General features: G+C 45.8%; 1 protein-coding gene across 1 annotated transcript in view; it reads left to right on the forward strand.

Annotated features, from left to right (window-relative positions):
* The window catches only part of CAMTA1 (calmodulin binding transcription activator 1), an 807,100-nt gene that overhangs the window by 523,339 nt on the left and 261,126 nt on the right, over positions 1-22,635 (forward strand). Inside the window, exon 5 of the mRNA XM_055001694.1 lies at positions 9,851-9,922. Within this exon, the coding sequence (XP_054857669.1) occupies positions 9,851-9,922 (72 nt within the window). The remainder of the gene's footprint in view (positions 1-9,850; positions 9,923-22,635) is intronic.

Consider the following 22,635-nt stretch of genomic DNA (forward strand, 5'->3'; position numbering starts at 1 on the left):
TTCTCCCCAGTTGGGACTCAAAGCAGCTTAGAACATTGATCTCCCTTCCTCCAATTCCTCACAACATCTATCCTGAGAGGTAGACCAAGCTGAGAGTTTGTGATGGGCCCAAGTGAGCTTCCATGCTAGAAGTGGGGATTCGAACCCAGGTCTCCCAGGACTCTAGCTCTATCCACTATGCCACGCCAGCTCTCAGAGAGAGTAATAGCGAAACCAAGGGGAGGGGTAGCCTGAATTGTCACCTGGGTTGAATTGTGAAGGAACCCTTATTTGGTGAAATATCTGCACAATTTTGAAACAAACACACACACCACCAAAAAAAAAAAAGCTTTTCAGAAGATGAGCAAACTTTATCGGTTGGATTCTCTTCATCCCTTGGGTTATCACTACCATGTGTTAAATTCAAAGTGAATTTCAAGTTTTCTTCTCAGTCAAAACACCTAAAGGATTTTGCAGGAACATGAGACCAGTGGAATTTCTTAGGTGTTTTTTATACATTCCCTTTAGAAGAGTGAGGTCTTTGCCCTTCAAAGCACTAAAGACTAAGGAAAGGAAGCTGGTGAGATGACTTTCTGTTCTTCCTCAAGGTGGGAAAGTTTTGGGCTGTCGTATAGATGTTCTTACCATGGACTTGTGAGTGTCTCTGGTTCAAATGATGCTGAGAAGAGCTAAACTAGAGATCAAGTTTTACACTCCCCACCTTGGGGCAACTCAGCTTTCAGGGTCTTGCTTTCCAAGTAGGCTTTTCCAAGAACAGAGCCTTGAGCCTCGCAACAATTAAATCCGTCTCTCCCAGCTCCCTGATTTCTTTAAATCCGATTGTAACGTTATCAATTTTTTAGCTGTTATTTCACTTTATAGCCCTTAATACATTATTAATCTTGGAAATCCTGCCTCATGCCCCTCCAAAAAAGAAAGAAAGAAAGACACCCCCCCTTTTCCCCAAATTGATGTCTTCGACATGATTTTTATGTCTTTTTATCTGGAAATGCATTTAATTTTTATTGCAGTCTTCACTCATGTCGTCTTTATTCCAGCAACTGGATTTATTAAGATTTGTTTCCTCCACAGCAATTCCTCCTCTTCCAACTGTGCCAATTCTGAAACACAAAGTTGGAACCATACAGTTCAGGGCGACTGCCTCTCTTAAGGGGCACTGTGAGGGACCTGAAGAGGCAAGCTGCCCGGCATCACTGGGGGACCTGCCACTACATGCTCCGTATGTGAGCAGTATATACATGGACAGTTTGACTTATGGGGATCTAGGAGGTGGGGAGAGAAATAAGGAAAGGGGTGGGAAATGGGAGTAACCACGAGCACGTACAAGCGTACAGAGCATGTTGTACTTACTCATCATTAGGTCTGAGTGAAATTATTCCCTTTTCATTTACCTCCAAATTCTGCCCCGAAAGGAGTTAACCTGTTCCAATTTGAGATGTCCAAACTGTGCAACAGAACCGCCTATATATTATTTTCACCCATTTTTCCATTGGTGGAACAGTAAACATTGGATATGCCCTAGGGCATGTATTATCGTAATGGAAGTATAGATTGCAATGTGCACTGGAAACAGAATATGGGCATGAAAATGAAATGCACAGAAATTCACAGTGGATCTATGGACAGAAGCAGAACTGAACACTTGATGTGCAAAATTATGGAGCAAACAGAGAACAGAACAAGTGACATTTGTCCAACCCTAATTTCCTTTTGATAAGAAATGGTATACTTTAATTTTTGGAACTCAAAACTCATTTTGGCTGTGATTTGAATGAATCCATCTCTAGAGCTTATTGTGCTTATGCTGTGCTATAGCAATTATTTGCAACTGGATTGGAAAATCCAAGTGTGAATTACCACTATAGGGCAACAGTCATGCAATATTGCTGGGCTGGGTCATCGAGGGTCACCTAGTCAGATATACAGGCAGCTGGGTCATGTTATGAGTGGTCTAGGATCACCTTGAACTTGAATGCAGACTTTCTTATACCATGTGTACCCTATTGCCACTGATCCAAGATTCTTTTCTGCCATAAAACTTTGCTTATATCAGTGGCTGAGCACACAGATGGTAGAAAGCAAGGGCACCCTTAAGTTTCCACCCAGTCCATTTTTATCTTTCTCTTCTTCTAGAGAGTTCAGGAGAGCATAATTGTTCCTTATTTTAGCCTCACAATAACCCTGTAAGGTAGGTTATGTATAAAGTGTGTGTGATGAGATCCAGGGCATCTGGCATGCTTCACAATAGAATGGAGGTTTGAACAGAGGTCCCACACAGCAACCAGTGTTGAGTCAGTGTGGTGTAGTGGCTAGAGTGCCAGACTAGGATCTGGGCAACCCATAGAAGCTCACTTGGTGACTTTGGAACCATCACAAACTCTCAGCCTAACCTGCTTGCAGGGTTTGTTGCAAGAAAAAATGGAGGAAAGAAGAATGATGTAAGCCACTGGGTTCCCACTGGGGAGAAAGGCAGGGTATAAATGAAGTTTTAAAAATGTTTTAAACCCCATTATACCACACTATCTCTTTTCCCCTCTTGATCTTGAACTACAAGTGCCACCACTTTGGATGGCTGTGTGGGTGAGTTACTACTTCGAACAACAATTATTTTTTAGTGATTTGTGTTGTGTTTGCAAAACAGTGCCTCCCCCACATCAGGCATGTACTTTTTGAGATGAAAATCAAATTAGATTCAGCTGTTCCTGGTATGGAGAATAGCGAGTTGCATTTTTGGGTGCTTCTTGGATCAACAGAGCATACTGAGAGATTCAAGTCCTAATTTGTCAGGCTCCTTCCATATTCGGGGTAGCCCTCATGCTCTGCTACCCTCTCTCATCCGGCAGCCAAAGGCATCCATAGCATCTTCTGATGGTTCCAGTTGTAATCCCTTCCTCTCCTTTCTATTCATACCCTCTAGGGAGCAGTTAAACTTTATTCTCTGAGTGCAGGCCAAGATGGTCTCCAGTGCCCCACAAAGCTGTTCCCTCCTGCCTCCTGTTGAGCTTCTGCTTAACTTTTTCCTGCACATCTTTCTGTTTTCTTTGTCCAGCACTTGCCTTCTATCACGGATTTAGCTATTTTTTGCTTCACCTGCACAGAAACCCTACCCTATTAATGGTGTGCTGCATTTGGAAAAACTGGTTATCCCCTGAAAAGCACAATCCTGTCACCTTAGCCAAATGCTTGGTCTATCACTCAGAGAGACTGCTGGGTTTGCATCGTTAGCCAAATCAGCTTGGAATACATTTAGTTAAAATTAATCTTGGAATGAATCTCTCTTCGTGATGAGATCTGCACCCTCCTGAGATTTTAATTGGCCAGCCTGATCTCTGGTTAATGCTAACCACAGTCTCTGATTAGCTTTTCATGATACAGTCAAAACTTACTGTCTGCAAGAATGAGGAAAGAGGTCTTATGCTGCATACCATTGCTGCTGCTTCTACCTGGGATTTGCATCACTCATCTTGGTTTCATTGTATTGGGTACCATGGGAATTCAAGGTATATTGTGCGACTATTCAAATAGACAGTTAGGATAATTTTCTCTGTGTAATTTGTGTGAATGAATAAATATTGAAAAGCATCTTCAAAAGATCATGGATAGGAAGATCTAGAAGGGAATGTATATTGGAAATGGGGATGGGTGATAGAGAGTGCCCTCAAGTCATAGCTGACTTATGGTGAGTCCTGGTGGGGTTTACATGGCAAGAGACTAACAAAGGTGGTTTGCAAATACTTGCCTCTGCAACCCTGGTCTTCGTTGGAGGTCTCCCATCCAATGACTAACCAAGGCCAACCCTGCTTAGCTTCTGAGATCTGATGAGATCAGGCTCACCTGGGGTATCCAGGTCAGGGTGGGAATGTGGATTACAATGAACCAAATTCAGACAGTGCATCTTCCAGTATAGTGTCCCTGTTGGTATAGACCACCAATGGCATACAGCTAGGCCTCCAGGATTTCTGCCAGGCTTGACCAATCCAGAATCTCTATACTACCTGCCAACTGCAATGTCTGATACTGCATATCTCTATTCCCTTCTGAGTCTAAAGGGTGTTCTGAGGTGCCACTGTGGTGTACTGGTTGAAGCTTGCTGGCTGATTGGGATAGTCACTCTCTGTCAGCCAATCCTACCTCACAGGATCGTTGTGAGGATAAAATAGAGATGAAAGAGTCACGTATGGTACCCCCTGAACTCCATGAAGGAAAGGTAGAATAAAAATATACTAGATGGATCGACAGGTAGCTTGTGGGACGAGATCTCCATCTTCAAAATGTTAATTTTAGCAGCTTTGGACCCTCTCTATGAAAACCAGCCTTTCGCTCTTGCTGTTGATATATATGACAAGCTCAGTTCACTTCGTTTTGCTTTCGAATAGTAGGATTAATGTGCTACAGTTTTCTTTGAGTCATATTATCTACTTCAATTTCTTATACTTTTTATTGGGGGGTGATGCAGTTTTTCCCCCCAGATGTAGCTGAAAACATCATTAATCGTTGGCATTTTGTGTTTGTAAAAATAACTCTGTGACAGAAGCCAGCGGCCTTGAAAATCCTTCTTAATTCACGCCAGTATTGTGAGTGATTATCTTGAGCAGCAAAAGCAGCATCTCTCCTTGGTGTGTTCCCTGATAAGTGTGTCCTTTTTTAATGACTCACCTGAATTGACATCTTTCCCCTCCTGCTAATCCTATTATGGGACCTGTTAAGGATGCAAAGCCAGGAATGCTTCTACTGTTTTAGTGTTTTCCAAGTTCTTTTCATTTCCAAAAGTGTCATAGGTGCTAAATAAATCAGAAGCAGTGGAGGGAAGCTTTTGTGTGATAATGAAATGGTTAGAAATCCTGCATCGAGGAGGGCTGGAGGGGTTTATGCTGAGACTTGCAAGTGAAAACAAGAAGGTGGGGACTGGAAGCTCAAGGCTTGAGTATGTGCCATCAAAAAGTGGCTAAGTAACACGCTGGATGTGCCTTTTCTGGTGTGGTTGGCTAGTGCTGGGCAAGAGCTTGAGGAGTGCAGTTTCAAGCAAGAAGTCATTCAGATGTGTTGGCTGCAAGTAATTGGTAACCAATAATGTGACAGGATGCTTAGGATGCAAAATAGGCTGAGTAGCAGAAAGCATAGCCAGAGTCAAGATCTTCAGGACCACGGACAGCTCCAGAGCAGCCGCCATGTTGCTTCAGTAAAATACAGAACTCAAAGCCAAACTACAAGTGGCAATGGTCACGTGTCCATCCCACGGCCACTAGCGCCATTTTTAAAGCAGCTGTAGTTCTTCAAAAATTGTTACAGGCCCTAGTCTGAATCACGTATGTGGTGGCCCTAGAAGCTCTTGTTCTCCCCACCTTGTGAGGGCAATGGGGGTGCTGTTTTGACACCTGAAAATGCAAGGGGGGGGAGAGTTCTAGGGGCTACTGTACAATGCGTACAATCTGAATCAGAACCTCACAGCAACTTTTAAAGAACAGTTGTTTTTAAAATGCCATCAGTGACCATGAGATGGACCCGTGGCCACTCTCCCTTTTAGTTTGGCCCCCCATTGAGCCTTTGATGGTTATATAAATACTCTTCTGTAGAGATGGTAATAATGCTTAAAGGAGCATTGGCCTGGCTTAGAGATGTGTGATCTTAGGCCACACCATAGCATCTCATTGTATCATATGGCCTCTCTGGCGGGAGTTCACAGAGGAGCAAGAGGGATCAATATATTGACTCTCAGGGAATTCCAGAGCCAGGAGTCCAAGGCCACCATCTAGACTTCCTCTTCATTCAGGTCTGTAGGTCTTTTCCTTCTCAAATGAGAGGCTTTGGCCAAACTTGGGAAATAACTCTCTAGTATATTTAGCTCTGCCTTCAAGTCTACGGTTTGCATCCTAGCATCTTTTCTACTAGTGTAAGCAAAGGCAGGGAGTTCTAACCACTGACAAGGTTATGCTAGGGAGTGTGGAATGCAAAGGCTTCATGGAATGGGTGCTTTAGTTAGGATGGAGATGAGAAGAGTGAGAACAAATAGAAAAGCTGGCAGGATACAGTCCACAGCCTGGAAACATGACGTTCCCAAAATCCACACGCCATGAGTACCCTGCACGTTGCATACATCTCTGAGCTCATCCACCCTCTTTGCATGCTGTATGGGAACCATGAGGTCCCCAACAACAACATTCTCCCAAAATTTCATGCAATGTTTTGAAGATTTTTGTCCTCTCTGAGTTCTGGCCTCTCTGACAACAGCAAAGAAGACAAGGGAATATCAGAGTCTTCCAGGAACATGAATTGTTACCCATGAGTTTGGTGTCCATGTGGGATGATTGCAGGGATGTGGGACAACCAGTTGTGGCAGCAGGAAAGTATGTGGAGGGTGAGTGGGAGCCAAATGACAAAAGCATAGAAGATGATGCATATTTCTCAAGCTGACAGAAAGGATGGATACTGTATCTCCATGTTTTTCTGTTCTTGCATTAAGAAATCTCACATTCACTGTTGCAGTGCTCCAAATAGACTGAGTCGCATCCAGGTAGATAAAAAGAGCAATTGGACGAGCTAGCTGATGTGCATTTAAGTCATCTGTGGATAATACCCAGGTGATGCATAGCAATGACTCAGAACTGTGTGATGCTGCTTTGAGAGGCGTCTAACTCTGCTTTTGAATGAAGTGCCTGATGTGCAATTAAGCTAAGCGCTGGCAGTATCTTACATGCAGTGCACACCTCTGACTCGAATCTGCATTACAAAAAACCTGCACATTTGCTTTGGAGATAAATGTCTTGCCAGCATTTGGGATGGTGGAAATAATCACATAAATAAAGGAAAGGGCTCGCTCTACACTTCCCCCTACCCTGAGGGGTGAAGATCGTCCCCAGCCAGCAGATTTGCTGAGACTTCCAGGCATAGGGATAATTCTGAATTGCATCCTTTCTGCCACTGGGAGATCTTGAGCCCTTAAGCAGCTGATAAGGAACTCCAGGGGCGGGAGGGGTGAATATCTTAAGAAGAGGCAGCAACAGCTCATAACTTATTCAGTTTGGGTATTTATTTCAACGGCGTAGAAGCAGGATGCAAAAGTTCTGCTCTATCTGAAAACTGCTTTATCTTCATCCTCTGGTTTATGGCATCCGGGTGTTGCTAATATTTACACAGAGCAGCTCGTTTTAAAATATTTACAGTGTATATAGCTCTTAATAGCGTTAATATTTTAAAATGCTTTGGCAACTGAAGGTTGCTAAACTTGCTTGCCGAGGCAGTATTAAGGAAAGAACCCCTGCGCAATAGCTTGGAATCCAGAGCAGTCTCTCATGCTTCTCTTATACAATCTAGGAGCAAATTCTCCGCTTTTGTTAGGAAGTCTCGAACCATCTTTCCATCTTCCCCCTTAACCACTTGACTGTTGCTTGCAGGAGAGATCTACTTGGAGACAGAGAAAATCTGTTATTTGGGGAACCATCTGTGAAGAAGCCTCCAACATGCCCTCAGGACTGCTCTGTTTTCCTCTGCTTGGTGGGACATTAGTGGCTTTATGACATCAGCAGCCAGTACTCCAGTACCCACCTTCATTTCAGACCTATTTGTATGTCTAGCAACCACTACACCCAAAGATAGCCACACTTAATAGGCATCTTGCTCACATGGCCTCAAGTACAGACAGAAGGGACAGAAGGGAGAAGAAGGCCAAGGGGGCAGTGGACAGAGGTGAGGCTCCCAGAGGATGAGGGAAGTGAGGGAAAGAAAGGTGGGTTGAAGCCGTCTAGGAAGACAAGGTGTGGCACTTGCTCACTCACAGCCCATCTTCATACCCATGTTTCTATATATCTTGGTCACCTTCCTTGTTGTTCAGACTTCAACTTCTTAAGTGCAGCTAGAAGGGCAGCAGTTTGTTTATGTATCATCGCCTAACTGAGTGGTAAAACTTTTGTGGACTCTACCACTTTAGGTTGCAAGTAAGAGACAGGCATATCTGGTTGCTCATCTGTGAACTGCTAACTTCCCTTATTTAAGAAAGCAGCAGGTCCATTTTGGCTGCATTTTTCTCCCTGATGTAGTAGATATCTATGAGCAGATTGTTTTTTCTTCTTAGATTTCTAGTAACAAAGGGGAATGAAAGCAGTATCGCTTTTTTAATAAGAAACGCATTTGCAGTCTTAATCACATAGGAAACTTTTAAATTAATTTTTACTTGTGTTTTCGGTCTTTTCTCCCAACTTCCCTGAACAATTGCATGTGCAAATGTTAATCCATTGAAAAATCTGATTCGCTTTTGGCTTTGGCATTTAAATTTGCACATCTGTGATTCCCACTTGTATTCAGCATCTATGACAAGCTGTTGCAAACCAAGGTCATGGTTGCTTGTTGTTAGGAGAAACTCTGTGACCAGACCAGGAACCTTAAGGGTGTTATTGGTTCCATCTCATGTGGTACTGAATTTGCAGCAGCATCTCCTTTTACTTGTTGCTCACAGGGTCGGTGCCAGAGTTTCTGGCTCCTGAGGCCAGGGGCAGCTTCAGGGATGTTGCCACCCCCATGCGTGTGCGCAAAGCACGTGCACACTCGCACCCGGACTGCGTGTGATGTCATCACGCAGCATGCCGCTGCGAGCCGACCCCATTGGCACGGCAGGCAGCTGGGATGGCACGCGGGTGGCCTCCCAGCCCTCCCGCTCAGTTGTCCCGTGCCTCCCCAGCCACCTGCTGCACCTGGCCCACAGCTGCATGCAGGTGGCAGTGGCGGCAGCACAGGGCAACTGAGGCTGCCCACTCAGACTGCCCTGTGCTGCCGCTGCCAGCATACGCTCCTGACTGGGCACAGCAGCTGGGTGACAGGTGCGGCAGGCGGCCGGGGCAGTGTGTGGGCAGCTTCCCAGCCCTTCTGCTCAGCCACCAACACTGCCGCCGCCAGCTCCGCGGTGCGTGCCCTCGGTGCCCCCTCTGGCACCTCAGCACTTGAGGTGGCTGCTGGACCCACCTCCATGGACGCACCGGCCCTGGTTGCTCAGACCAGTGAGCAAGCTTGGCCCAAAGAGAACCATAGACTTGTTTCAATCTGTTGCCTTTAAGGAGCTTTTTTGTTGGGGTGGCTGGTTTTATTGTGTTCCTTTCCAGGATGGAAGCAGACAGGCCATGGAGCCCTGAGTCTGACACTCTGATTACTAACAGTTGTTCATTGTACTGTTGCGGGGTGGTCTATAAAATTCTGGACACGATTATCTTTTCTCATAGAGGAGGTGAAAGGGTTGCTGAATCTAGAGTTTGACATTAGTTAGTTATTATCAGTGCTGTTTTAAAATTGAACCTCCATGTCCAGAGGTAGTCTACCTCAGATTACCACAGGCCAAGGGCAATGAAAAGGGACAAGTATCTCTCCCCTCCACCTCTTTGTGTGAGCCTTTCAGGGCATCTGGCTGGCCACAGTGGATCCCATTGGGCTGCCAAACTGGTGACAAAGAATCTCTTTGTAAACTCCCACATCATGATGAGGACATGAAGCTGCCTTATACTGAGTCAGACCCTTGATCTATCACAGGGTTAGTATTATCTACTCTGAATGTCAGAGATCACCTACAACCTGAAGAAGGGAGCTCTGACTCTTGATAGATCATACCTTGAAAATCTTGTTGATTTCTAAGGTGCCACTGGACTCAAACCCTGTTCACCTACAACAACCTGATAGCCTTCTAACTGGAGATGCTGGTGATTGAGCCTGGGCTCTTCTACAGGCCCACCAGATGCTCTGACAATGACCTATTATCTGCAGTGTCAAGTAGAGCAATCAGATCCAGTGTGATTGCATCAAGGTGAAGGCAGCCCTGTTTCTCTCTGTCAACTACCTAACTCCTATTTTCTTCTTTTCTTCTGTCTTCTAGTGCCTCTATGGCTGTTACGTCCATTCCTCGATCATCCCCACGTTCCATAGAAGGTGCTACTGGCTTCTTCAGGTAAGACACTGTGGGATCCATATCTTAATGCAAATGGTTCATTATGGATTGAGATTCAGCCTGGCTCAGAGGGAGGTTTTGGCCTTGTTTTCTCTTCGTTGTGGAAGGAAACCACAGGGGTGCTTCCCTTCTGAACAGGTGCTTTCCTCCTGCTTGTGGGCTTTTTTAACTGGCAGCAATTCAGTGATCTTCTCATGTAGAAAAATCATGAGCTGAAGAGAAAACGTCCGTGCAGTGAGTTGTGAGAAGTCTGGGCTCATAGCATTGGAAGGGGTCAAATACATGACAGTGAAGAGCAGAAAGGAAGGTTGAGCAGCGGCCTGTGGGAACTGGCTAATGGTGCTTGAATTATGATGGTGGGAAGAGACTCGTCTTTCGTACTGCTTTGCTGTGGTATCTCTGGGCAAAGGGACGCAAAGACCTTCTCCAGCCGCTATCCAATAAGGGATGGGTAGTGAGGAGACAAAGACAAAGCCCAGAGAAGAAATAGACAAAGCGGAGTGCCCAACTGGTGGGCAAGTCTCATCTGACAGCTACGTCAGGCCTACTGTAGTTGAGATGTTTCCTTGTTGGTATAGCTGCTCTTCTTGCAGTTCCCTCCTTTGGCCAGAGTTGGGTTGGGCACTCAGGTTGCATCTGCACCTGACATCTCGTGTCCAAGGGTCAAAGCCCAGTAAAGGGGGTGGTGTGTTGGCACACCTACCTCCCTACCCGTTCCACAAGCTAGAGAAGTTTACCCAGTTATAGCACGCTTGGCTAAGATGTTGGGGGGCCTCTTCTTATTTCCATCATTTTCACAATAGCAAATTTTGGGGACTTCGTTGCAAGCAGAAGTTTCTTACTATAAAGCAGAGGGTCAGATCCTAACCTCTCCTCTTTGTGGTATGGATTCTCATGCAAGAATTGTGATTATGTCCTTCAGGTTTTGTTTTTGTTTGTTTGAAATCTGTGTTTTAAGTCTGCAGTGTGATCCAAGGTTAAAAAGAGATTTCTATTTGCTAATGCGGTTGTAGGGCAGTTTGCGAGTCACTAGGTAGGCTCTGCCTGCTTGTAGGGAAACCACCAGGACATTAAGGAGTGCAAGGCTAGCGATGCTTGATGTGAGAGTTGTGTTTTGCAAAGGATAGCAAAAGAAGCAATGCTAATTTTTAAAATCAATTATTTTGGGAGGGGTTGTGAGGGCTCGCTTTCGACTTGACTTTGTGTTTTTTCTGATTATTGATTGATACTTTTTTTTAAAAAAAAGACATTGTTCAACATACAGAGAAAGAATGCTTAATGACCCCCATCCTGCATGTGTTGCGCTGAAACTCAAAGCCTGCTTACCTGGAAGCAAGACCTGTTGAAATCATGAGTTTTTCCTTCTCCCTTACGTTGTTTGTAGTTCAGCACCTCTGTGCCGGGGAAGCCAGGCACGTAGCAAAATGCACCAAAATGCTGTGAGAATGTTGATTATTGATGGGAAAATCCCATCTTGCTTTAGGGATTCCATCTGCTGGGGCCTCTACCAACAGACCAGTGTTATGTTGGGGGCTGTACATGGCTCCTCTGCAATGTGCCACCGCTGGCCCCACAGATCCCCCTTCCAGAGTTTTCTGCATCCTCTTCTTCTGACTTGGTGTCATGGTCACTACTCAAGGGTAATGTTATGTCACGAACTTCCTAGCCTAGGAAGAAAGTCAGGAGATGTTGCTGGCTAGCCTTGTGCTCCTGACACAGATAAAGTGCTGCAGCCCTTCTCTTGCCTCTCTGTACTTCTGCTTCCCATCCCGCTGGCTTCCATTCTGTCTCAGCCTGCCACAATCCCACCTGCCTCCAAAGTAACTATCTCCCTGAGTAGTCCCCCTGTTTGCTTTTTTGCTTTCTCGGCAAAGAGAGCTCAGTATGAGAACAAAGGGAAACTGTTGCAAGAGATTTTGGATTCTTCACAAGAGAGGTCTAGCCCTAGGTTCAGAGACTGCAACCTGCTCTCCTCAGCAGACACTTGGGGCCTCAGGAAGCCCTCTGTTCCCTTTGCATTCAGCCGAGCTGACAGCTTGAGTTGATGTTAAGGTTGCCAACTTCCAGGTGGAGCCTGGAGTTCTCCTGGAATTACAACTGACTTCCAAACTATTGGAATCCGTATCCCTGGAGGCAAGGGCAGGTCCTGATGGTGGACATCCTTGCTGAGCTCCCTCCCCTTCCCAAACGCTACCCTTCCTAGGCAATGCTCTCAGATCTCCAGGAATTCCCCAACCCTAGCTGCATGCTAGGAAACCGCATCCTTGTTTTCAAGGCTTCAGTGCCCTGCTGCAGTGCAGAGGCACTTGAGAGTGGGAGGAAGGGTTGAGAGTCTTGCTCCCTGGCCTTGTTCTGTTGCATCTGATCCTTTGGCTGAAGGGTTCCATGGTGACACAGCTCCAAGGACCTCCTTTGAATGTTCATGAACCCTGATGCAATGCTGTCCTCAGAAATGTCGATGCCTGAATCCAAAAGTCCAAAACTACTCCGCTCCCCCAATACCTTTGTAGATGCAGTGGCCAGATGGCCGTTAGAGGGGAGGAAATCAGGCATGGTGTTCCCCTTGTTTCATGGGAAGTCCCAGGCTGGATGCAGCTGTTCTCAGTGCAAGGGAGGTGTGAGACTGTCCTAAGCCCAGTGCCTGGGCCCACTTCGTATTTCACACTCCAACACACTGCCTGAGCTGAGCTGTTGCCGCAAAACTTTTGTGAGTGTCCAGCATGCCTGAGGCAGTGGACAGCTGTGTATTTTATTATGTAACTTCCTTCTCTGCTGCTGCCTGTGATGGATGGAGTGACAACAAGTTCTGACGGCAAATGTAATCTGTGCTGTTGGCACAACACAGCCACGGAAACCTGAGTCTTCCCATTCCTCCAAGTTTCTGCTCTCAGTTCCCTTTTTGGGTTCTCCTCCTGCTCCCAAAGAGTGCAAGCTAGGTTCTCATTACCAAATTTTGCCGTAAGTGAAATTTGAGGCTGATTTGTAGGATTTTTGCCAGACAGAACTTTTGCTGGAACAAACAAACACTTATCGAAAATGTTCTTTGCCCAAGAGCACTATAACAAGTTGAGTTTTCAACCCAAGTCATCCGCATGAAGGAAGCTCCCGATTTTTGTTTTCAAAGATGACTTTAGACCTCATTACCTTCAAGCATCCAAAGAGGCAATAAAACTGTTTTTTTGGACTTTGAGATGTGGGAGGTTTCCGTATGGTTCTGTTGACCCTAGCAAATAAATGCAGAACCAAATGGGTGGCTGGCCTAGATCTCTTATGTGACGTCTTTCTATGTTAGGGAGTTTTCTATATTGAGAAGGGCCCAAGTGACAGCAACTACTCATTCCTCCCACCATAGGTATACCTGACTGGCCTACCTTATAGCATTGTCATAAGGGCTATATGTGAAGGAACCACGTACCTCTGAAAATGCTATTCAAATGTGATTTTAAAAAAAACGAAAACCATTGGCCTCTGTTTGAAAGGATTTCTTTTCCTCCTTGTACTTGCAATGGCTTCTGCCAGCACCTGTGCATCCCATCTGTGGATCGTTCCCTTAGTGGAAGTATCTGCTTGATGGTTCTTTTGACAGATTGGGAGAAGTGATTTGGGATTCAGGCAAGCCCTGTTTCTTTCTGAGTCCCAGTTTATAAGAGACAATGCTGAATGTTCCATTGCAGGAAGCTGAATTGCTTTAATCAGCCACAAGGACAGGTTGTGCCTTCACTGTGTTGAAGTAAAAGACTGTGATTCATACAAGTCTCTTCCCCAATGGAAACGGGTGCCCTTTGGTGGCATTCTGAAGGTCATGTAACTCTGAAAAAGAGAGGAGGGGAGAGGGACGACGGTGGCCAAGAATGGATAATCCTCTTTCAGATACCTGTGCAACACATCCATTCAGCTTCAAGGGTGAAAGCGGGGATAAGAAAGACGGAGAGCCCTTGCCGTGCCAAATGAGGCACTTATGAGCAGAGTCCTCGCTGCCATCTCTATTTCAAAGTGGTGACAAGAAGGGAGGGGGCTTAACTGTACAAGTCATCCGTGAGCACCTCCTGTTCATATGTCATTTCAAAATACAGTGATCATGGCCATCTGTGCTGCTTTTGGATTTGGGGGGCTAAGAATTCTGGATTTCAGCTGTTGTCAGCCTTGACATGAGCCATCACTGTTCTGCTCCATTCAGGGCTGGAGATGATCTTGGTATGTGGGGGAATTGCATAGGGGTCCAGTCAACCTTACCTTAGATGCCCCGGTATTTGCACACTTTTGTTTGTGCTCTTGAAAGGACATTTCATGGTCTCTTTCCCCCTTTTTCAGGACAGATGCCAACCAAACTATTTATATGCTCAGTGATCGTTCTCTCTGTCCAGACCTGAGAGAGTAGTTCATTATAGCAAACGTTTATTTAAAATTAGCAAATAAGTAAAAATTCATGGGCAGAGGTCTTGGTTTTGCTGTTTAAAATCAGAGTTCCTTCCTTCCTTTCTGCCTCTGACCCATAAGCAGTTACCACTGCAGGATGGGGAAAGGGTCTACTGTCAGCATTGCCTTTCAACCCGCTGGCTGTTGTCCATGAAGCAACTTCCTTTTAATGCCTCTAGACAGACAGTTTAAGTTGATCCACCTTTTGCTATATGGTCAGGCCTGGCCTCTTGGTTGCCCCAGAGGCACAGAGGATGCCTGGGGTGGAGAACTGGCTGAGTACATCAGCGTAAAGCGAGGGATAGATGTGCTTTTGGATTTTTTTCTTCTTCTGTGTGATTCATACCTGAAAACTCTTCCTCTTGTTGAGGCATAGTGGCTTTGTAATGGGGGTCTGGGACTCAGGCTGAGGCCCATTGAATGGGAAGACAGAAAAGGGATTGCATTGAAGGGACTGTCTAGTGAGAATTACCATCTGCCTGTGGCATTTGACCCGAGATGACGATTTCGTACATTCACATCAATGTCTGATGTTGTTTTCATCAAGGGATGCATGTGCATTTGCGAACTTACCCTCAGGCCGTGCTGTGTGCAACTTACACTGTTTAGTGAAACATTGCCTTCCGTTTGAGGGATGGAGTCCATCCAGACACTTGTGTTGCCTCACACAAACCCTTTCCAACTATATCAGCACCGTTCATATGATTGTTTAGTCATGTGAGGCTAAATTTTCATGACTTTGATGCCAAGTTTGTTACTTTGTTGTAAGGGTCCTGAAAAATCCCAACCTGGATCTTTTGTGGTGTATTTTTAAGCCTATACGTATTCCTTCCTCAACAGGCTGCTATTTCTCTGCATTTTTTGAAAATGAGAACAGTCTTCTTTGCTGCAACATCCCAACCAATCAGGAATCACCTTGTGGAACGCAAGACCCCTTTATCTGGCCTCACTGTGAAGTGGGGAAAAGATGGAATTCATCCCAAATGCCATTCAACCAGCCAATGCTTCCAGTCTTGTTGTTTCATTCCCTACTAGCACTACGCAAGAAGGCTTTCATCCTGACCCAGCCCTGGCTCTACATAGTTATGTATAACTAGCAAAGATAGATGATGGATCAATACCCACCCCTGCATGTCTGTCCAGATGTACAGCCCATTGAAAGTAATGCTGTATGGATGGAGAGACGCTGCATTTGGATGCATATCTGGGGCTGGATATTGTCCTTCCCTTCTGTGTTACTTTCAATGGGATGTACATCCACAGGCACCTCTCCTTCCACATTCTGCCCCAACTGGATATATGCAAGTGTCTAGATCACAGTGAATGAGAGTTCACGCAGACTCATCTGTCAAGGGGAGCTTTGACACTTGAAAGCTTATACCCTGAAAATCTTGTTGGTCTCTAGGATGCCCCCTGAAACGTCTCCTCCCTGAACTCTCAGCTCCCTTGGAAGCAGTTTAGTATGCTCTCCCAAGGAGGTGGAGTGTTTCTCAGGGGCAGAGAAATCTCATCTCATCATTAATTTTGAAACTAATGCGCCAAGGCAATACATTAGACATTTGGACTGAGAGTTCAAAACTGTGCTCAGCATTGAAATTCCTTGGGTGGGCTTGGGCAATCTATTTTCATCCACCTAGCCTACCTTGCAAGGCTGGTTTTGCCCTGATTGTTTATTTGAATGAAGAGCAGGATACTCATTTAGTAAATGCAAACATTTCAGGAAGATAATGGTTTCCTCTGAATGAAAAACGAGAGATGGATCATTTTCTTGTTTCCAAAACATTTCTAAAAAAAATTGTTGTTGAAATGCTTTTGGCAATGCCATCAGAATGAAATGCGCTTTGACAAAAGGTCAGTTCCAATTAAACTGCCATTTAAGACTCCCCAGTTTAATCTGCAATTAATGAGGTAATCAATTAATCATTCCAGATTAATGCTTTAAGCACCATAATTCCCCCTTTTTTGTAGGACAAAGCATGGTGATAAATGTCTGGGCTGAGCTGGGAGAATATTCCAGCTCGAGAGCTTGAAGTGCCAAAGTAGCAGCCGTCCATGGTAACCTCTGGTGATGAACTGTTACCACTGCAAGTGAGGTATTGAATATTTTCTGAATATCTTCACATGCAGTTTGCCTATCCTGGTCTCTGAGAGGCTAGTTCCTAAGAAACGGTGTGTCACTGATGCACTGTATACAGCACCTTGCACACCCCAGAGAGTACATAGATGTTAAACGGCAAGCAGCAGAATTTCCTCCAGCACACAAGCTTCTTACAGACTCTGCATTGTGCTCACCTCTGTGCTTGTTGTTCATGCTCAACATAGCTGTGCATTCATCTCGGGGCATGTATGGGTTACAGCTCAAGGATGCTGATGCACATCCTATCACGGCTCCATGCACACGCTACTCATCTCTCCTCCCACATCATTACCCTCTCAAATGTGGTTCATGCACACCTCCTACATTGACTCCCACTTGTTCCCACAGTTGCCTTCACACAAATGCAGTCTGAAATCTCTCTCAGTAGAGAGCAAGTGAAGCATTTGGAAGCTCTGGGGCACATTTAGCTAGGGGGGAGCATGGTCATACAGCTGTAGCAAAGTATTTTTTTCTGTGTGTGAAAACATGCCTTTTGGCATGTTTAACAGTGGGCTTTAGCATTTGCGTATGTGTTTCTTCGGCCTCTGTGTTCACTCTGGCCAAGCACAGTGCCGTGCTCAAGTGCTGCTCAAGCTGCACATTATAGAAACAAGGGAGATAGACATGCTTGCAGATACCTATACTGATAAAATGGCCAGGAGTAATTTCTAAAAAGAGAGGGGCTGGGATTCAAATATGAGAAGAAGCAGCTGCACCAACGCCAGAACTGCCACTGAACCTTTAACAATAGAAATACCAGAGATTATAAGTATGATGTTACTACTTCCACCTACCCCTTTGTTATAAGGAGAGTGACCTGTACGAATAATAGATACAGTGGTTAAACAAGTTCCTGGACTGTCCTGCTTCATATTGGGGAGGTCTGCTGACGGATTCGAACAGTTTCCCATGAACAAAATTACAACACTTAGAAAACCATATGTCCAAGAGAAGGCTAGGCCAGAGCTTGAGGGAACCCTTTGAGCGCCCTAGATCTCTACCTACTGTTTGGATGCCTCTGGCAGTATGGTAACTTAAGCTTGTGCTTCCATTGTCTTTGCGCTATGTCATAGTCTCTTGGACATCTCCACATACCCCAAATATATAGTGATGTCCACTTTGGAGTTCTGGCAAAGTGACATGGCAGAATTCAAGGGGCATGGCTCAGTGGCAGAGAAACAGTAGATGATCTGTCTGAGTATAAGGCAGCGTCATGTATAGGACCCCCCACTAACATTTATCAGAGCAAAAATGCTGGCTTCCACCTCTGCCTTGACAGCACTGGAACATGCTGAAATTTCTCCCTCTTCTGAATCGCAAGGCACATGCAATAGTTGGGTAAAATTCAGAATGCAAAAGCAAGCTCTCTTCCCCCCCTCCCCTTCGAGGCCTATTTCTCTCTCCAGTTTATTTATAATGAATTTGAACGTTAAACAATTATCTTCTTGCGCTAGAGGACAGCAATCTTGTTGCCATATCGCCACCAGCCACAGCTAAGATTGCTTCTCTCTCTGGATTTGACCGGTGGAGAGTCTGGCTCCCGGCAGTCGGCGTAACACCCTGCAAAAGCAAAAAAACCCAAAAAAACCAGGCGTTGGGTGTTAATTGACAACAGAGGCTTCCTTGGAGTCCTGCTAGGTGGAAGAGCAGCTGGCTCTGCACAGAGATAGATGTGCAACATTTGACAGAAGAGCATCTGCTGCACCCCCAGTTAGGCTCCCAGTCCTCCTTGTCCCACCTGACGGGCAAGATACGCAGCTGGGCATCCCAGAGCCAGGGCTGCCCACTACTGAAGACTCTGGGGCCCCATCCAGGGAACTCTGCCGTGACAGACAAGCAGAGAACCCTTTCCTCTGGTTACGACTCTAATCAAGAGTGCCATCTCCTGAATAAGCAATCACTTGTAATCGACAAAGCCCTTGACGCTTGCAAATTCCATTTCTTTTTAAATTTTGAAGCTTATTCTGTTTGCAGAATGACTTCCCCCAGGTGAATGAACCTTCCTCAAAGCTCACTAAATCTTAGCCCGACAGCTTGAGTTTTCTCCCCTGTGCTCTTTTGTTTGCAGAGGGACCCGGCTGTTTGCCGCAGTTTGTGTCATAAGTTAGCGCAGCTCTGTCAAGCCAAGAAGGGCTGTGTGTCAGTGTACCCATTCTAAACAGGTCCCGCTGCCTTTCTAAAGATAAGTTTTTCTAAATGGGTCCCATTCCATTTCTAACAATGTGTGTTTTAAATAAGGTAGGATGGCTCTACTTTTGAGATGTCACAAGGATCACAGCTTTGCAGCTCCAGGGGTTGGGTCCAGTGAATCATCAGTGGAGAATAGATTTTGGCCACATTCCTCTGAACCCTGGAAAGTTGATGTGCCAGGTTGGAGGACCCATGTAGACAAATGGTTCTATGGGTCAAGGGTTGCAGTGGGGAGGGAGAAGGGAGAAAAATCACCCCTCCATCTTCTGCAAGCACAGAAAGGAGGAGGGAAAATATTTGCCCTTTCTCCCTATCTCACTGCAGCGCCCCCCCCCCCCCCCCGCAACAACCATTTCCCCTGACTTGGGAAATAATCTTTTTGATAGGTCAAAAAGCACAACTAGGAAAAGGAGAGGAACACCATAAAGACTGGCATCTCACTGGACCCAGCTCAGGTTTCCTCTTTCAGTGAAATCTACTAGCAGGAGGACTAAGCACCGGAGATGAGTTACAGTAGCACTGATCCTTTTTTGTCCATTAGGAAAAACATTAAAAAGCCATCCCCTATTTGTTGGGGAGCTTCTGTGTTGCAACATTTTGCTGTCGTTGTTGTTTCAATGGATGTTTCCATGTTGAGTTTGTTTTTACTGTATCCCCAACATTTTAATTGTTTTTGGTGACTTGATATTTTTATTCTTCCTACAAGCCACCTCCGAATAGATTCCAGGTGGACCCACATTACAAAGCTCTGTCGAGATTCTTCATGCTCTTGGTATCTAAAGGTGCTCTTCCCCCAGAAGTCAGCGTTGAGACTGTAAGACAGGCCTATTGACTCCAATATTTCTGCACAGTGGAATTTTGCATTGGTTGAAATCCACTGCTGTGTCTGTACAGCAGAGGTATCTGGACGGACAAAAGGGCTTACTTCTTCACTCAGTGACTAATTCAGTTTTGGAATTTGCTGCCAGTGGATGAAGTGATAGCCATGACGATAGATTTCAAAGGGGGTTCATGGAGGAGAGGGGATTCATGGAGGAGAGGCCCATCACTGTTTGGCTCATGGACTCCACATTTTGTGACCCACAGCGCACACACCCCCTGAAGCAAAAAAATTTCCCCTTCACAGTGAAGTGGTCAAAATGCCACTGTTCTCCGGCCTGAGAGGTGGCATTCTGGCCCCTTCCTAGGGAAAGAGTAACTTCTGTGCTGCATCTGAAAGGCTTGTAATTGATGTTGATGTCATGGGATGGGACCTGGTGATGTCATGAGGTGGCTCAGGTCAGGCAAGGTCCATTATGGCTCATGTTGGAGATGTGCAGCTGTGTCCTAGAGTTTAACTTTCTTCAGGATTGGGATACGTGAATCTGTGCAGCTTCCTATTAAAAAGAACAGGTCTTCTTGGCTAATCTAGGCCTGCCTTGCCACCAAGTGCACTTCCTGCTGAGAGGATTGCTTGGGTGCTGCTTTCTGAATTTCACTCTTCCCTAGGGTTGCCAGTCCCCCATTGGGGATGGGGGAATTCTTCGCTCCCACTCTCCACCCCCGCTCCCGTTTATCTGACCAACAGGGGAGGCATGGGCCTCCTGGGGGCATGCTCCCAGGTGGTGCAGCTGCCAGTTCCAGTCCGATCCAGGCCAATTTGGATCGAATCAGGCCCGATTTGGGCCCAATTTGGGGGGCCCTGTGGAGCACGGGAGCACTCCTGGGGGAGCCAAAGCCCATGTCATGAAGTCACTTCCCATCATGCAAGAAAAAGAAGATAAGGTAGATGCCGGGTCCTCCACCTACCACTGGGAGGACAGGGGGACCTGGCAACCCTATTCTGCCCCTAATTTAGACATTGAAAGGCAGGCAGGAAAAAGGCTTCCTACTTGCAATCTCCCTTGTTCTGAGGTACTAAGACAGGCAATACAAGCCACAGAAGAAAAAATTTTGGCACTCTCTCTTCTTTCTGTAGAAAAACAGGAATCTCTGCCATCTTCTATCAATCAAATGGAGGAGCATCATTTCTTTGGATACAAGTTGCATGGGGCTCCTTTTCAAATTCTGAAGAAGGCTTTTGTTCTTAGCCAATTGCTGTGACTGCACTGTGAGCTTTGTTTGTGTGTGTAGATTCACAACTGGGTGCTGTGTTTAAACAGCACCAGCCTTCCAGTAATAGAAAACAAGTCTGTATTTACAGCGATTAATACAGCCTGGAATGTGAGTTGCTTTGCTGGCAGTGTTGGCCCAGTTTGATGGCAGAATTTCCCTTCTGCTGTTGACAATTAGCAGCTTGGGAGACACCAACGCAGCTGGCTGTTGGGGGATCGGCAGGCTGGCTGGTGGTTTCCATGGCTTTGGCTGCCTTTTTACCCAGGTAACACAGATCTCTCCAATTGTGCCATGGCAGAACCATACTAGAATCTGGACAGACCAAATAGCATACTTCTTCACTCTGTTGTGGAATTGGCTGCCAATGGATGTAGCAATGGCCATCAGCATAGATGGATTTCGGAGGGGGTTTGATAGATTTATGGAGAATAGGTCTGTCCATGATTACAAGCCATGAGGACTAAAGGAAACCTCTGTAATTTGAGGCAGTAAACTTCTGAATACCTGTGCTAGGGGGAGGCCATGGCCTCTCTGCCCCGTTTGTTGGCCTCTGAGGCAATTAATTGTACCTGTTTTGCGGTCCTGTCCTGATTGTGCCATGGACAGTTGGCACTGTGGCTCCATCCTAGTTAGACAACTGGTTTAATACCCATTCTCCCTTGAAACCTCTGTTGGGAAATATACAATTCAGATAAACCACCTGATACAGAACACATGCAGAATGTAAACCAAGCACTGGGCAGCAGTTTTGTGTTGGTAACCGTGAGAAAGATGGGACGCCACGTAGCTGGCAGAAAGATAAATAGCACAATGAAGGAATGCTCTGCAAGGGTGTTTGTTATACCTTCAGTGGGTCTAGTATTTATGTGTAGGTTCATAATCCCCAAAGCAGCTTTGTGGGGTACCTGAAACAGGTGAAAAGGCCTCTGCATGTAGTTCACTAGCAAAGATGGTCAGGTCATGATATCTCATTGAGCGGGGATCTTGCTGGTTTGAGCTTTGAAGGAGAGTTGCAGAGGCCAACTTTGTGTAGAAGTCCAAACATGGTGGGTAGGGGCAGATGCCACAACTAGGTGGGCATGGTCTGGCAGTCAGGAAGCAGGGAGGACCAAGTGAGATGCTGGCCCATTGAATGGAGATGTGTAGTTGCTGGTGGTTTGGGGGCTATTGCTGATAGCCTGGCTGTGAAGCAGGCAGGATGTTTTTCAGCCCAACTTACATTACCAGGAAGTTGAACTTGGTGGAAGGGGCAGCAGGGTAGGAAGAGTAGGGGGAAAGATACTGCCGCATCTCAAAACTCTCTTTTCCCCTCCAAGCCAGGGGATGGGGGGGGGCTTTGCTTCCCCCAGGCTGGTCTTCCAGAAGTTGTTCTCTTATCGGATGGGCATAAGTTCATGCTGTCAATGACGAGTGTTAATTTCCAGTCCTTTGGGAGCCTAGTACATTATTGGGCAATAAAAGCAGCCATAAGTGTGAACACTTGCTCTTTGTTGTCCATAAATGTGCCAGAAATGCATGTATGTGTTTGCAGGGTGGGGGAGCTTCCATTACAATCACTGGGAGCCTTCCCCTTTGAAATCATGGTTAGCAAGTAGGCACTGGTCATATATGTCTGCCTGATGTATAGGAGGGTGTTAAAAGCTCTTGTGAACTTAGCCCGTGGCTACATATTATCCCTTTATAACAAGGTGGAGAGAGCTTTTCAAATTGGCACCTTGACTGTAAGTGTTGACTTCACAGTATCTTAAATGGAGCTGAACTGTAGAGTTTTGTTCCCTTCACATTTCATCCCTTTAATTATTTGTCTTTTCAAAACTATCTTTCCTGCTTGCTGCACTCAGCCGATAAGGTGACGACAAAAGTCATAACAAAGGGA

The sequence above is a fragment of the Eublepharis macularius genome, chromosome 17 (genome assembly GCF_028583425.1).
Source record: "Eublepharis macularius isolate TG4126 chromosome 17, MPM_Emac_v1.0, whole genome shotgun sequence".
NCBI classification, from domain to species: domain Eukaryota; kingdom Metazoa; phylum Chordata; class Lepidosauria; order Squamata; family Eublepharidae; genus Eublepharis; species Eublepharis macularius.